A 15290-nucleotide genomic window follows, 5' to 3' on the forward strand; every position below is an offset into this window, starting at 1 on the left:
GGGTCGAAAGGCGTCTGTCCAAACAGGGCGTGTGTGACTCCAGGCTCTGGAGCAAACTGGCTGTGCCTTCTCACGCCCGAGCTGCTGGACCCAAGACTTACTCAGAGTTGAGGGACATGGCACCTGCAGCACCCAGGCCTCTCCCCGGGCTCTGCCCGGGAGCTGCTTGCAGCTTCGGGAGCCTCCGTCTGGGGAGCTCCACAGCCGTCTTCCTCCAAACGTGCCTGTTAAATGGTAACTTCTTCCTGGACTTCACCACTTTACGCATCTCTAAGCAACTAAAATGTCATTTTAAGACAATAATATCTGTTTTTTGGCACAGAGTGAGTGAAATCAGAAAGAGCTGTGCTTTCCCACTGTAGACGGATGGCAGAAAAGAAACTCATCCTAACAGTCCTTTTCTTCCCTTCTCCCCCCGTCAGCCTATGACACAGCTTTTCACGTTAGTCAGAGATGTTTTTGTCTCTGGGTTCTGCTGCCAGACTGGCTTTCAGATGCTTAGTGATTCCTTTGCTTGAGTTAAGGAGCCAGATGGGAAGGCTGGGGACACGGTGCTGTTCCTGAGAGTTTTACAGTCAGTTCTACTGATCTGTTCTGTGGTTTGCTGCTTAAAGGGAAGAAATAGTAAGATCAACTTATCAGAATTTAATCATCCCTTGTTGGAATAGTAACACTGCTTTACATTTGTCTTTAGTCTCAGTTGCTGATGAAGCATCTACGTATCTGTGATTGTTTCTATAAGTGTCTGGCTCCCACACTCCCTCATGATTAAGCTTCAAGTCAAGGTAACTGGCTGTCCTAACTCCCACTTTCCTCACCTATGAAACAGACACTTCCTTTCTTACAAGGTGCGTGTGACCGCGAAGCGGGCGGAAACCTCCTAGCCCACACCTGACACAGAGCTGTTGCTCCATGAGCAATAGCACCTTTCTCCACCACATCCCTTCCTGACTTCTCAGGGTAACATCCTCCTAAGAAAACACTTTGACTTAGCTCTTCTTCAAAAGGGAAAGAGATATAGACAATTACAGCAGGAAAGAAGGAAAATAAAAAGGACCTTCCAAACAGAGTGCTTTGACGTTTTACTGCCAAAAATGAGAATGTGATTTGCCCTTCAGATGTTTATAAAATTGGGTTTATAGTTCATCTCACCTTAAGGTTGTCACAATTTTTCAAGAAAGGCCAAATACTGGTATGAAAAATAGTACAATGCAGAAAAGGGATGCGAGGCCACAAGCCTGGGGTAAGCGGCCAACCTAAGAAAGCCTGAATGGGTTATACGCCTCCTCACTGCCTTCACCCCAGGGCAGAAAACCACTGCTCTCTGGGGGACACAATACTTCCAGTCTTTTCAATTTAGCAACTGGACACACTTCTCCACCACATAGCGGCAGGTTTGGAACATAAAGTGAATTCCTCTGAAACGAGATGTTAGTCTAAGAAGATGACTTAACGATTTGGTTCTTAACTGAACTAGTACTAGGACGTGAAGAAACGTTTTAAATGTCTCCAGTCTTTCTGTTTGGATAATGGAGCTCTGACGGTGATGTCGTTCCCCTGCTACTCAACTCTGGCTGCTGAGCTGCCCGATTAGGGTGGGAAGAAGGGAGAGCTACATCCATTCACTGAGCTGAACAGGGTGGGTGGGGGCTGCCTGGGAATTCTGGTCACTAATGTGGTTCTCATGCCACCACTCAACTCCCACCCCTCCCCCCACCCAACACACTTCCACTTCCCACAGATATTTGAGATTAGACCAAGTTAGGATGGGTCACCGATGGGTCGTTCGGCATCTAAAATCTGCCTCTAACCAAACAGAGCTCAGACGAAAGGAATCATTTTCGTATTCAAGGTTATCAGAGGAAAATAAAACAGAAATTCTGCTGCCAAGAATTTGAGTCATTTCTCCAGATACGACAACGTGAAGGTACCTCCTCTTGGCTGGAAAAGAAATCCCTTGGGTGACTTATTTAAGATCAAAGTCTTTTTGAAAATAGAAAACTACATTCTCTAAGGGATAGATTACTGTCTGAAGTGAATTTCATTTAACACAAAGTTTTGTGCCAACTTAAATACACTAAAAACCCCAATGCTTATAAGAAGGCATTCACCTATTACTTGCTTATAGGTACATGGAAAAGCTATTATGGGGATAATCAACCCAACTATAAAATGGAGCAGCCGTACATAATGACAAAAACAGATACAAGCCATAAACTGCCTTTCCCCTTAAGGATCCGCACAGGCAGGCACTCAGGACATTCTTTAGTGCAAAGATAAAACTTCTGCCTTGACTAAACAGGGCTTTTAGTCTTGTTTGAGCCTATAAATATACTCCCTACAAAACAAACACAAACAAATTCTGTTTCTTAAACAAAAGGCAGATGGACCCCTCTGCCCTCAACAAGGTCACAGTGTACATTATGGGAGGCTGGCTGGGTGGCAGGGCAGCCGAGAATCTCTGGCAGCAGGGAAGTGGAAGGCAGCTATGCCCCAGATCTGACTTCCTCAACACAAAAGGAGAGTGATCGGTCCTCCTGGGACGGAGGTGGTTCCTCTGCATACTGTACCCCAAACAGAGATGAGTGAAATGGAACAAAATATTATCTAAAATCTAGCTAGATTTTCCACTGAACTATCTGAACAGTCTCAATTTCTCCCTCCCCATTTCTCTCTACACTTACCCTGCTTGTACGTATCATCAGGTGGTCTTCCTAGAAGCTATCAAAGTTCATTCTGAGACCAGGCGAGGCTTTGGGTAGTTGGCTTTTTGTTTTTCTTGTTGATTTTATTTTTAACATAGACTTGTCTACAACAAATCAGGCAGTTGGCAACATGTATTTCAAAAGTGTAACTAAGCTGAGAATCAAGACACTAGTGCAGAAGACCAGGTCTGGGTTCTGCAGTTACCTGGTTGACCTTGAGTAAGTCACCAAACCTCTTTGGCCTCAGTTTCTTCATTTACATAATGGGGCTAACACGGCCTATCGTATCTACTGACCAGGTAATTCTGATGATCAAATGATACCACACAAGTAAACCATGTTTGCAATCACTGAGGTTCTAGCAAGAACTTACATGCCTATAAGGGAGATGGTGATGGTCAGACCAATCTAACATAAGAATGACCACACCCACCACCATTTTCTGCTTTGTGACACAGGTGATACGGCAGCAGTCACCTTACCAGCTAACAAAGTGATGTCAAATCATAAGCTTCTGGTGGGAAGTCAGCAGTAATCAGTTTTTTATATTCCCTATAGGGTCTGGAAGAAAGCCTGATGCAAGCAAAGGAAAACATTATATAAGAAAAAAGGCCTTTAGAATGGCATCCTGCCATTTCTAGTTGTGTGATCTTGACAAAATTATTTAACTTCTCCAAGTCTCATCTTCCTGATCTGAAGAACAGACATTAGCACACATAAAAGACAATGAATGGGTTGTAAAGAATCTATCACAAGGGCTGACAGACAGGTGTTCAATAAATGCTTATAAATTAGTATGTGTTCCATAGTGAGCAGGGTTTTTTTTACCCTGTTTGTACATCTTTTTCCTACAAATGCTGTTTGCCCCAAGACATAATATAAAGCTATTAGGTCTTTATCCAGTTCATAACTAACAAAACTTACTTAAAACAATGAACTACACAGAACAAAATATATTAACTATGAAACAACAGAAAACTCTCATAGCCTTGACAAAAATTTAGACCTGCAGAATTTGAGCTGGGAAATCTTGGCTTGTTAGAAATAAATGCCACAAAGCAAAAGAGAGAACTAAACCTACCACACCACTGCAAAAGTTATCAGCAGTATTAACATGTAGCAAATAATGAACGATGAATTCTAATTTTCATGAACAACAACTGACTTTGATGAAAATAATTTAGGTTAAAAATAGGGAAAATTATTAAAATATCTGCATTCATAAGCACAGAGTCGAAACATAGCTGGGATCAAAAAAGTACCCAGGATCAAAAGCGTCCTATGCGGTCTTGATAATGACACAGAAAGAAAATGGGAAGCAGGAAAGAGCAAAGCAGACAGAGGTCCTGTGATGATCAAAAGTGCTTCTCTCCTTTGCTGGAAGAAATTAAGCCTGCTGCTGGCTGTCTTCCCTCAGGAAGGCCAGGTGACAGCTGCACAGAGCAAACCCCGACTTTCTACAGGGGCAGGAAAGAGAATGGGATCATTTGCTCTATTGTTAACATCTGAGGTTTTCCTAGTTTGAAAAGAACTTTTTTTTTTTAGAATATGTAATTTTCCTGCAAGTATAAGAAAATATTACACAATAATTACAGACAGAAGGGAAACTGGAGACCGTATAAGAGAGGGAATTTGTTCAATGGGCGTCTCCTTGGTTCTCTGGCTTTGAAAGAGGTCAGAGGGTCGTGCAGGTAGTCACATGACACCCACCTAGGAAAATTCATGCTGCAGAAACTGTTCCTCTCACAGGGGTTTAGTGCTTGAAAGGCTGTGCTTTTATTCCATCATATTCCATGAAAGGCTTCCAGGCGTGGTGAGCTTGCCATGGCCTTAGGAGTGGGATCAGATCTTTGGGGTTCTACTTGAAGGGTTGGAGTCATTTTGCCAAGATCCAGGCAAGGGAGTTATGGGACGGAGATCCACAGCATGGTGGCTAATCCCTGGATCCTATCACCTTAGATCCAGAATCTATAACCTGATTTCTGGGGGTTGGGGAATGAAAGGAAAGGATAAGAGAAATAAAGGCCATAGATTATTTCCTAGCTAATTTTCTTGAGGCTAATATTAAATGAATTAAATAACTGTTAAAATGTACTGAGGAATTCCAGAAGTGAGTATGATAGACCTGAAATTAAAAATTTTCTGTGGCCAGTTGGGTGTGGTTCAGCGGTTGAGCACTGACCTAGGATCCAGGAGATCACGGTTCAATTCCTGGTCAGGGCACATGCCTGGGTTTCAGGTTCCATCCCCAGTCGGGGGGCGTGCAGGAGGCAGCCGATCAATGACAATTCTCTCATCATTGATGTTTCTAGTGCTCTCTCCCTCTCCCTTCCTCTCTCTGAAATCAATAAAGATATACTTTTTAAAAAAATAAAAATTTGCTATGAATAAATCACAACATCTATCCACAGACAACTAAGACCTGCAGCTCTATAACCTTCTTATGTGACGGAACAAATTTCCTCTTAACTTCTCACTGGGTTTTCACATACTTCAGCTCTTTTGCTCCTCAGGTCAGTGGGTGAGGGGAAATGACCATCACCTTTTCATAGGTTAAAAAAAATAGGTCAAGATTAACAGAGAAAAGGATTATTTAAAGGGAGAAATGGGACCGGAACTCAACTATCCTATCAGCCCTAAGCTCCCCTCAACACACAACCCTATGTCTACAAGAATAACAATCTTTCAGGAGGCGTGAACCATTCTGAGAATCCAATAAAAACTTTAGATCCTCACTCCAGAAAAATGCATATATATACACACAATATTTATAATTAACTTCAAGAAGTTTATGGAGTTTCTCCACTCAAAGCCGATGGAACAAGGTCAGAGCCCTCTTCCTCTGCAGCCCAATGGGGCTGGCTGGCTGGCTGGGGCTCTGTGAGGTACAGTTCCATCTTTCCTGAGCCCTTTCTTTAATCACGGGAACCTAGGCACTCTTTAAAGGAATACTTCCCACAGGCCAACGGCTGATTATTGTGGTCATTTGCACTTCCTTAAGCTCCTCTTGTGTACACAGAAAAGCAAACAAAACATTTCCCAAAGCAACCTAAAAGGTCTGATTTCAACCCACAAAACTACAAGAAAATGGTGATCGTTAGCTACATACATGCGGAACCACAGAGGACTTGAATGGATATTTAGTTGACAGACTTGGCTTTGGAGCTACCATTTCCAATATGAAGTGGTAACTTTAAGTCTCTCTGCTTTCTTATCTTAGAGATATTTGGACTAATTTTTATAACACATCCAGGGGTCTTGGTATCCAAATAAATTACATGGCAACTCTTCTGAGCAGCAGCCTGTAGCTCCAATACTGATCAGCTTATTAAAGGCAAAAGAACTACATGAAGAAGGACACAACCACATGGGGCGCTGGCTTCCCATTCCAGAGGCCTTTGGCCTGGAAAGCAGTACCTTTATGCAAATCCAACAACCATGCAAATAAACCCAATAAAATGCGTGCTCACTGTCCCTAGGGCCATCGTCACCAGGCTCGTATACAACCGGGAATGAAGGCAGGAGTAAGGAGTATTCTGCCCTTTTTTTCTGCTTAAGTTACATTCTTGTGCTGATCCTTAAGTTTCAAAGAGTTTTCCAGGGGAAAAAGAAGAACCAGAAAACAAATGAGACTTCTATAGATGAGACAGAAGGAAGAAAGTGCCAACCCTCTTCATCAGGATGCTGCAGAGAAACCCACACAAGGGCTCACCTGTGAGAGGTCACAGGCAAGTTTCCAGCCTCTCCATTCTCATCCGAAAGGTTAACTACAGGGGGGTTCCTACCAGCCACACTGCCCAGATGTAGACTGTGATGTCCTGGTTTTCATTTCAAAGGTGTTAATTGTTTCCTGGTGGCTACAGTCTGAACGTGTTACATTGATGCAAATATAAGAGCCAAAGTGAAGACCCATTTCTCCTGTTCAGTCTATAACATCATGTCTCACTTTATTCTCACAGAAAGCCGGGAAAGTAGGTGCAGTTCTATTCCAGGTTGAGAAAGGCCTCCGTAAACCGTAAGTGCATTTATTTTCCAAATTAAAGCAAAGCCCAGGAGTACAAAAACAAAGAAATTATAAATCCAAGGAGACTTGCTATGCTGATTAGAATTTAATAAAATTAAATAAAATCTTTAAACTGGGCTCTGACAGCTAAGCATTTAAGTGTCTGTCCACATCCAGTTCAGGGGAACCTGTGTCACGACTGAGCAGGTCTGTGCTGCTGCCGGGCAAAGGGCCAAGGGCAGCGTGAGAAATGGTGCAAGGCTGTGTGTGCTCGTTCAACTCTGAACCTGAGTCTGTTTCCAAACCGTGATTTACAAAGTCTCTTTCACCCTTCCTCTAAAAGTGAGAGTGTTGCCTATTTTGAACCACAAATCAAAGGAATGAAAGAAATGTACGGGACTCACGTGGGTGGTGATAATGGAATTCACCTGCGTTTTCTTACCTTGGCAGCAGAATTAGAGACTCCATGCGTGACATTGCGGATAAGGCCCCCGACATTTCCATACTTTATCAGTCCAGTAACCCCTTCAGAAACGTCATTCAAGAGCCCCATGGGATTGCCAAGAAAGTCCACCGAGCCCAGGATCCGTGCTGCCTGGCTGAGGAGTTCCTGTCGAATGAAGGAGGGAGACAGCACCTGTTTATACTGCAGACAGTGTCCCAACCACAAAGGTTAGAAACCAACCCTGTCCTCCATTCCCATCACCAGCTACCTTTTCATTCTCATCAACTACAAGCTCCTGCTCTTTCTTGAGCTCCACCTAAACTTCTCCCAAATGCACATATCTCAGAGGTTGCCTCCAATACTCATAATCTTCCTTATAAATATTCTTCAAAGCCATTCAGAAGAATAAAAAAAGGCATGAAACAGGAAAGAGTCTTTACACACATTTACATTAGTATCGCACAATCCTCCCCTTTCCACTGATCCTACAAATAGGGAATTAAGGGGCAGTGGAAGGGATGTGAAAGGGAAAGTGAGGGAGGAGGGAAGATCTGTGGCCCCTCCTCACCTGTGGAGGGGACGGCGCACAAAGAGGGCACGTTCAGACCTATCAAGTACCCCTCCACTTCTGTGCACCTCCACCACCACGTTCCAGGTCCCAGTGGTACCTGCTACGTCACTCTCCTTACAGTTCAGCGGAATTCCCGCCAATCAGAAAGAGCAAGGGAGGAAAGGGGGAAACGGGAGGGAGGAGGGAAGAGGGAAGCAAGGACAGGATGTATTTTGACTCTGATAGCTAACGTATTCGATGCAATCGTGACCTATCTATTCATTAAGGAGTGTGCCTTGGCTTTGTATTTTGGTCTTTGCAGACTGGGTGATAAGTACAAAATGGAAAATGTCCAACTTGATAAAACAACATTTTTAAGTTCAACTCTAGGGCAGGATCTCACAGGCTCCAATAACATTGGTGTGGCTGCTGAAAGGAGGCCCATGCCTGGTAAATAAAGAGGTCACAGTATTTTGTGTTATCATTAAGGCCTTAAGAGTTGTGACTAATCTCGTGGAAGCCCCTGAGACCAATTCTGAGGGACTAGACTAACGGCTCATAAATCAAACGTACTGCTTTAGGGTTTTCATGATGTGTACAGGCTTCATGGGCTGCGACCTAACTCATAACTCAACAATCACAGCTGAAATGTTGAACTGGGTTCTCAAAAGTAATGTCTCAGTAACCAAATTTCCTAAACAACTAAAACCAACATTCTGCTTATGCTCCGGCCACTAATACTTCTCCAGTGCTCACCTCCTGGAAATGTTTGAGGATATCATTGATGATGAACTCCTTGGTCTCATAGGGATGCACCCGAGTGAATGGATCCAAATTGATCACAGCATCTTCAAACCGAATCAATGGAAATCCCAAGGTACTTTTTAGAGCCTAGTTAGGGAAGAAAGGAAAGGACAAAAGTTAGCCATACGCTGGCCTTCCCATGTACTTAATTCTGGAATCCATGAGAGTTACAGGTCATGTCAACTTTCCCACAGGAGTCAAGGTTCCGATATTTATAAACAAGGGTCTCCTCTGGAATTATAAAAGTAAAATATGAGGATATATATATATAATCACTCAAAGTAACATATATCGCATAGAAATAAACACATTAGCTTTGCAGCATAATTCTTTCTGATGTTTTGTATCTGAATGTTTGTCGTGTTTACTTTTTGACTGAAATATACCACACACACAGAAAGGTGTACTAATCAAGTGTACAGGTCAGTGATCTTCCCAAAGTAAACACAACGTGGAACCATCCAGACCAGAAAACAGATTATTATCCCCATCCTGGAAGCACCCCTCTCCATTTGTGGACTCCCAGTCACTACTCCCTCTTCCCCTAAGTCAACACTATTCTGACTTCTCTCGCTGCAGATTAGGTCGTCCTGCTTTGAATTTTATATAAATAAAATCATCAGTCTGTGTGTTGTTACATGTGGCTTCTTAGTCAACATTAAGTGTGTGAGATTCACTAGGCTGCTGCACAGAGCTGCACTTCATCAATTTTTATTCCTACACTTTATTCTAATGTATGAATAAAACACTATTTAATCATTGCTGTTGATGAACCGTTGTGCTGCCTCAAATTTTTTGCTATTATGAATAATTCTGCTATGAACCTGCTTGGCCATGTCTTTTGGGGCATATTTGTATGCATTTTTCTTGAACCTATACCTGGAAGCGGAACTGCTGGGTAATAAAGAATATACAAAACAAACAAACAAAACAAAAACAGACTCAAGATACAGAAAACAGATTGACAACTGTAAAAAGGGAGGGGGTTTGGGGGCTGGGTGAAAAAGTTGAGGGAATTAAGCAAAAAAGAACAAAAACACCTCATACACACAGACAACAGCATGTTGATTAACGGGGCGAAGGGGGAAGGGAAGGTAGAAGGTAAAGAGGGGATAAATGGTGATGGAAGGAGTCTTGACTTTGGGTGATGAACACACAATACAATATACAGATGATAGATTATAGAATTGTAACCTGAAATGTATATAATTTTATTAACCAATGCCACCCCAATAAATTCAATAAAAATTTAAAAAAATTAAAAATTAAATTAAAATACCCCACCCCCACCTAAATAAATGAAGAATGTACACACTCAGCCTCGGTGCACACTGCCAAGCGGTTTTCCAGAGCAGTTGAACAGGGTCACACTCCCTCCACAGTCTATGGAACTTCTACACCCTCATCAGTACATGATATAGATAGCCTTCTTAAAAACAAACACTGACGGGTATGCGAACCAATCTCAGTGTGGTTTTAATTCCCATTTTCCTGTTGAGGAATGAGACCAATCGCCTCTTAACATGTGCACTGGCCATCGGATATCCTTTCTGCAAGTGTCTGTTCAAGTCCTCTGCTCATTTTTGTAGTGGGTTTTTTCTTACTACTTTGTAGTAGTTTTTCTTATACATTCTGTATACGAGTCCTCTGTTGAATAGACATGTTATAAATATTTTCTCCCACTCCGTGACTTGTCTTATTACTCTTGATAGTGCTTTGTGATGGTCAGACATTCTTAGTTTTAATGAAATCCACCTTATCAATCTTTGTGTCGGGGTTACTATCCTCAGCAAGGTAATAAAGCTATTTCCATATGTTTCCTTATAGAAATTTTGTTGTTTTACTCTTGGCATTTAAATCTATAATCTACCTGGACTTGATTTTTATATACGGTGTGAAGTAGAGATGAAGACCCATTTTTTTCCAGATGGGTATCTAGATAAGTAATATTTATTGAAAAGATCCTCCTTCCCTCTACTGTAGCACAGGGTAAACTTTGCCATCAGTCAAGTGACGGTATTTATGTATCTGTTTCTGGATTCTCTTTTCTAACTTGTTTTCTCCTGCCTTCTACCAATACCACACTGTCTTAATTACTGCAATTCTATAACACTTTCTGAAACCTAACAGTGTAGGCTCTCCAACTTTGTTCTTTTTCTTCAGGATTACCTCGGTTACTCTCAGCACTTTTCACTTCCAAATAAATTTTAGAATCAGCCTGTCAATCTGCCACATAAAAATTGCTGAAATTTTCATCAAGATTGACTGAATCTATAGATCAGTTTGTGGAGCAATGACAACTTTACAATGCTGAATCTTCCAATGTCCCTTTAATTATTTAGGTCTTCTAAAATGTCCCTCGATAATGTTTGTTTCCTGCGTAGAGCTCTTGTACACTCTTTGTTGGATAATTCACCATAGGTGTCTGTGGCGGATGAAAAATGGTCGTAAATTCTTTGCATCTTCTACTATTAGTGGAGTCTATTTCCCTTCCACCTGAACCTGCACGGACCTTGTACTTTGCTTCACCCCATAAGATGCAGCAGAAGTAACATTGCAACACCTGAGCCTAGGCCTCAAGAGACCGTGAATTCTACTCTGCCCTTTTTGATGCTTCCACCATGTGAAGAAGCTGAGACTGGCTTCCTTGAGGATGAGTGGCCATGTGGAAGGTTCTATTGACAGCTGACACCAACCACCTGACATGTGATTAAATCAACTTACATCATTCAGTCTCAGTTGACCGCCGGATGCCTACAGGCACATGAAAAACCACAGGTAAGTGCAACAGAAGCACCACCCAGCTAAGTCCAGCCCAAACTGCTGACCCACAGTTATGAACAAATAAAATGGTTATTTTAAGCTGCTAAGTTTTGGGGTGATTTGTTACACAGTAATAGATAATGATTCTGTATTTGATGTTTTCTCAACACTATGATAAATACATCCTTCAAATTTACCTTTTCTCAATAATTGGTGCTGACATGTAGAAATGCAATTGATTTTTGTAGGTGAGTTTCTAGTATCTGTTTTTTTCCTTGGATCTATCTCTTGGTAGGCCTGGTAATTTGTAATTGAATGTACCATTTCCTATAAAAACTTGGAATCTTTGGATGAGTCTTTAGTTTCTGGCAGGCAGTTAAAGAGGCTTAATCCAATCATGATTTGTGCTTTCCCAAGGCTAGATTTCAGTCTTTATAAAGGCCTGGTATAGTCCTTCAATGGTCTCGACTGAAAACCAATTCTATTCCTCCATTTCTACTCTCCCCAGCACCTTAGCTGCTAAACAGTCTATTTAGCCTTTTAGTCTGTTGGCTGTCACTTTTTGCTTGGCTTCTGTCCAACTAGGTTACTTGGAAATTGGCACCTGCCTCAAGAAATAAAACAGCTCAGACTACTGGGGTCTCTTTTCTCCCTACCCCTTCTCGCTAACATATTAGGCCCTCAATTACCAGCTCTCTTAGTAGCAATGAAGTCCAACTTTTGCTCTGCCAGCCTCATGACATTGCCAAAAGCTTTACTCGGATTCTCTGCCTTCTGGCAGCTGCTTTCTGCCTGACTCCTCTACCTTTCTCCACACCACTTACAAATTAGAAATGTCTCAAGAATAAAAGCAGAGTAAATGTTACGCTCACCTTATCAAGTCTCCCTCCCCTCATAAATCTTGGTCCCTTGAGTACTGGCTGTCTTGGTAGCTTTCCAAGACCTTCAAACAGACTTTTGGGTTGTTGTTTTTTATATCTAGATTTTCTTATAGTTCCCAATTGGTTTGGGTCTGCTATAAGCAGTTAATAATTTTTGGATATAGTCTATTTTCCAATTATATTTTTATTTAACATGATAGATATTTCAAGGATTTTAGAGAACATGCCAAATTCTCTTTTTTGAGTGAGAAAACACTTGTTCATGCTAATAATGTTAGTGCATCTCTGATCCACTTAGAATTTATCCTTATGCAGAGTGTGAATGATAAATCTAATTTTACGTTTCTCTACATGGCTATTTAGTCTAACAGCACTTATTAAAACACCTGTGTATTTCCCACTGAGTTAACATGTCTTTAAAGTAAAATCTCATGTGCAATTTAGTGGACCTTCTATTTTATTTGTTTTTCAGACTTTTAGCACGTGTTTTCAGAGGCTGCCTTAAGTTCTTTTGACATAAGAGTATGGTCATAATTGAAATGAAACCACATAATTAAAGATGACATTGTCTAAAACCAGAGGGTGGGGAAACTTCTTTGACTTAAAATTCAGATTCCAAGAGGGAAAAGGCTGATAAATTTGACATCATAAAAATAGAAAACTTTTGTTATGATTAAAAAAACAAAAAACAAGACACACACCAAAAGCAAAGTAAAAAGACAAAAGGAAAACCAAAGAAAAAAATTACCTAAAGAATTCTAAAGTTAGAGGAGACAAAAGACCAACCACGTGATTTTAAAAAAATGGACAAATGATATGACCAGACAGTTTAGTTCAGAGGAATATGGCCTCTAACATATAGAGGAGGAGAGTAAAAGGAATCTGTGAAAGAGACAGAGAAGAAACAGAGGAGTAAGAAGAGAACCAGAAAGGACAGACATCAAGAGGTCAGCAGTATCAACGATGGCCGAGAACCTTACAAAGGACAGAAAGGAGGCCACTGGATTTGGTGCCTTGGGAAGTCACCCTTAACCTCCAACTAAATAATCGGAGAAGAAAACACTTTCGAGATTAAGAGTGCCCCCAGCTGGATGCAGACTGGCACGCCCATTCAGCCTCATTTTCGTTCCAAGTCACACCAGAGATGTTAAGAGGATGGCCTGAACTGATGCAGGTATCAGCAGATCTCGGACTTGCACATGCCCATTCTCTCAACAGTAACTACCTATTGGGTGGACAGCATGAAGACCAGCCTGGAGGACTGGGTTATTTCTCCTGGAAGCCTTTCCACCACTCCTTCGTGCATGCCTCACCCAGCTGTGGGTAAATGACGATGTGAGAGGCAAGCATCATCTTCCCGTTTCCCTGACCGAGAAACTGAGGTCCAGTGGGCTCAACTGTTTCGCTGAGAGCTACACAACAAATGTGCAGGGAAAGCCAGGTGCTGACCTCAGCTCAGCAGGTGTTTGTCAACACGGCTCTGAGCACGGCTCTCTCCTCAGCGAAGGGGAAATGAGATCAAAACAGAGGCTTGAGGCAGAAAGCGTTCACCCAACTTCCTGCCGCAGCCAAGCACTGAGGAGGAACCACACATAGTAGCCAAGACTTCGAGACCTGTACTGAGTCCTTAAAACCCGCACCGGAGACGCCATCCGCTTTCTGAATGGCTGCTGGGCTTTGTCTGAACCAAGGAAATACTCTGGCCCTTCAATAAAAATGACCTTCACCTGGTCCTTGACTGCTTTTTGCCGCCCACTTTTGAAAAAGCAAAAAGCGGAGCTGCAGCTATTGGTGCATCATCCTGCCACCTTCAGGCTGTTCTGGTCAGAGGCGCAGGGACGAGAGGGAAGCGGCAGGCAGGGCTTTTTCTTAGACTAACTGAAGGCCTAATCACATACAGTAGTATACAAAGTTGATGCTTATTTACTCAAGTAGCAGTTTCCTGTTATAAAATGGATTCTGGGGCAAACAATCTGTGCTCATAAGTTCCTAATAAAAATAGGAAAGTGTCTACTCCTACCTCCGCCAGACAAAAGCTGCTGCAGCCTTCCAGAAACTTTATAGAGTTGAAAGAAGAAATACCTGCCCATATGCCATGAGGTTTCAGATCACAAGCCAGTCCCTGGACCCACGTCCTTTCCTTTCTTAGTTTATCCTGCGCTAAACAAAACTGTCTGGAATTCATTCTTTAAAGGTTTATTTATGGTACATAGAGACTGTTTATGTGAAGCAGGGTATTTGCCCATTTCCCTCTTGGGACGGTGTTTAAAACTACAGGGATCTTTCCCTCTCTGGCACTTTCTGAAACACAATTAACAATACCGGATCTTTTTTCCTTTAACCAATCTGGTTTTTATTTAGGAAGGGGAGGAAAAAAGTAAAGGGTCTGAAGTTTCCCAACAAATTATTTCAAGCCTTTGAGAAGACAGTTTTAGGCTTTTTAAATAGTGTCTTTGTTTGAAATTCCCCCTCACCCCCACCCTCTTGCTCTCTGACCATTAAAATGTGGGTTTTCTTCCAAACTAGATTGCTCAATTAAAGCCCTTCTTTTGTAATAGCCCCATGCTCTAAGTGGGAAAAGAACTGCTGTGGGCCACCTTGTGAAACCTTTTAAAGGCTCCTGGACTCTTTTGATCTTTACAGAAAAAGAGAACATATAAGCTGCCTGGCATCCTCGATATTAGTCTCTTGCTCTCTAACACGCAGACTTGGGAGAGTAAGGGAGAGAAGGGGGTGCTTTACTCTCTGAATTTGTGAAATGGAACTTATTACCCCCCCCTCCCATCGCAGGGGAAAGAGCCCAATTGTGGAGCAGACGTGAAGCTGCTCTGAGCCCTCCTGAGCAGACTCTATCTGCAGTAACGTGCCCTCGGTGCAAACCTGAAGATACTTGGCTCTGAGATTTCTGACAGCCTCACTTCTGGCCCCGAGTTGAGGGAATCAAGATAATTATTCCTTCAACACCAAAGATGCCGTTCCCTTTTAGTCAGACTCTTGCGGCTCTGCGCGGGGACAGGGCTCCATTTCCTAAGCACACACTTTCAGCCATTACATGTCACCTCAAAGAGCATGCTGCTCTTCTTAAGTGCGGCTAATAAAGGGATATTACTCTGTTAGGAAACTCTTCGAATAAGTGACA

At 42.2% G+C, this 15290-nt stretch overlaps 1 protein-coding gene across 4 annotated transcripts in view; it reads right to left on the bottom strand.

Annotated features, from left to right (window-relative positions):
• Window positions 1–15290, bottom strand: part of VPS13D (vacuolar protein sorting 13 homolog D) — a 214031-nt gene that overhangs the window by 67319 nt on the left and 131422 nt on the right. For 3 of the 4 annotated variants that reach the window (XM_081143839.1, XM_081143838.1, XM_081143837.1), the window contains 2 exons: window positions 8460–8594; window positions 7151–7318 (listed from right to left, as the gene is read on the bottom strand). In XM_081143839.1, coding sequence (XP_080999965.1) covers window positions 7151–7318; window positions 8460–8594 — 303 coding nt within the window. Of the gene's footprint in view, window positions 1–5159; window positions 5248–7150; window positions 7319–8459; window positions 8595–15290 lie in introns of those variants that run through there. The other variant, XM_081143840.1, reaches the window with a different exon arrangement.

This window comes from Miniopterus schreibersii (assembly GCF_964146895.1).
Source record: "Miniopterus schreibersii genome assembly, chromosome: 8".
NCBI lineage: Eukaryota > Metazoa > Chordata > Mammalia > Chiroptera > Miniopteridae > Miniopterus > Miniopterus schreibersii.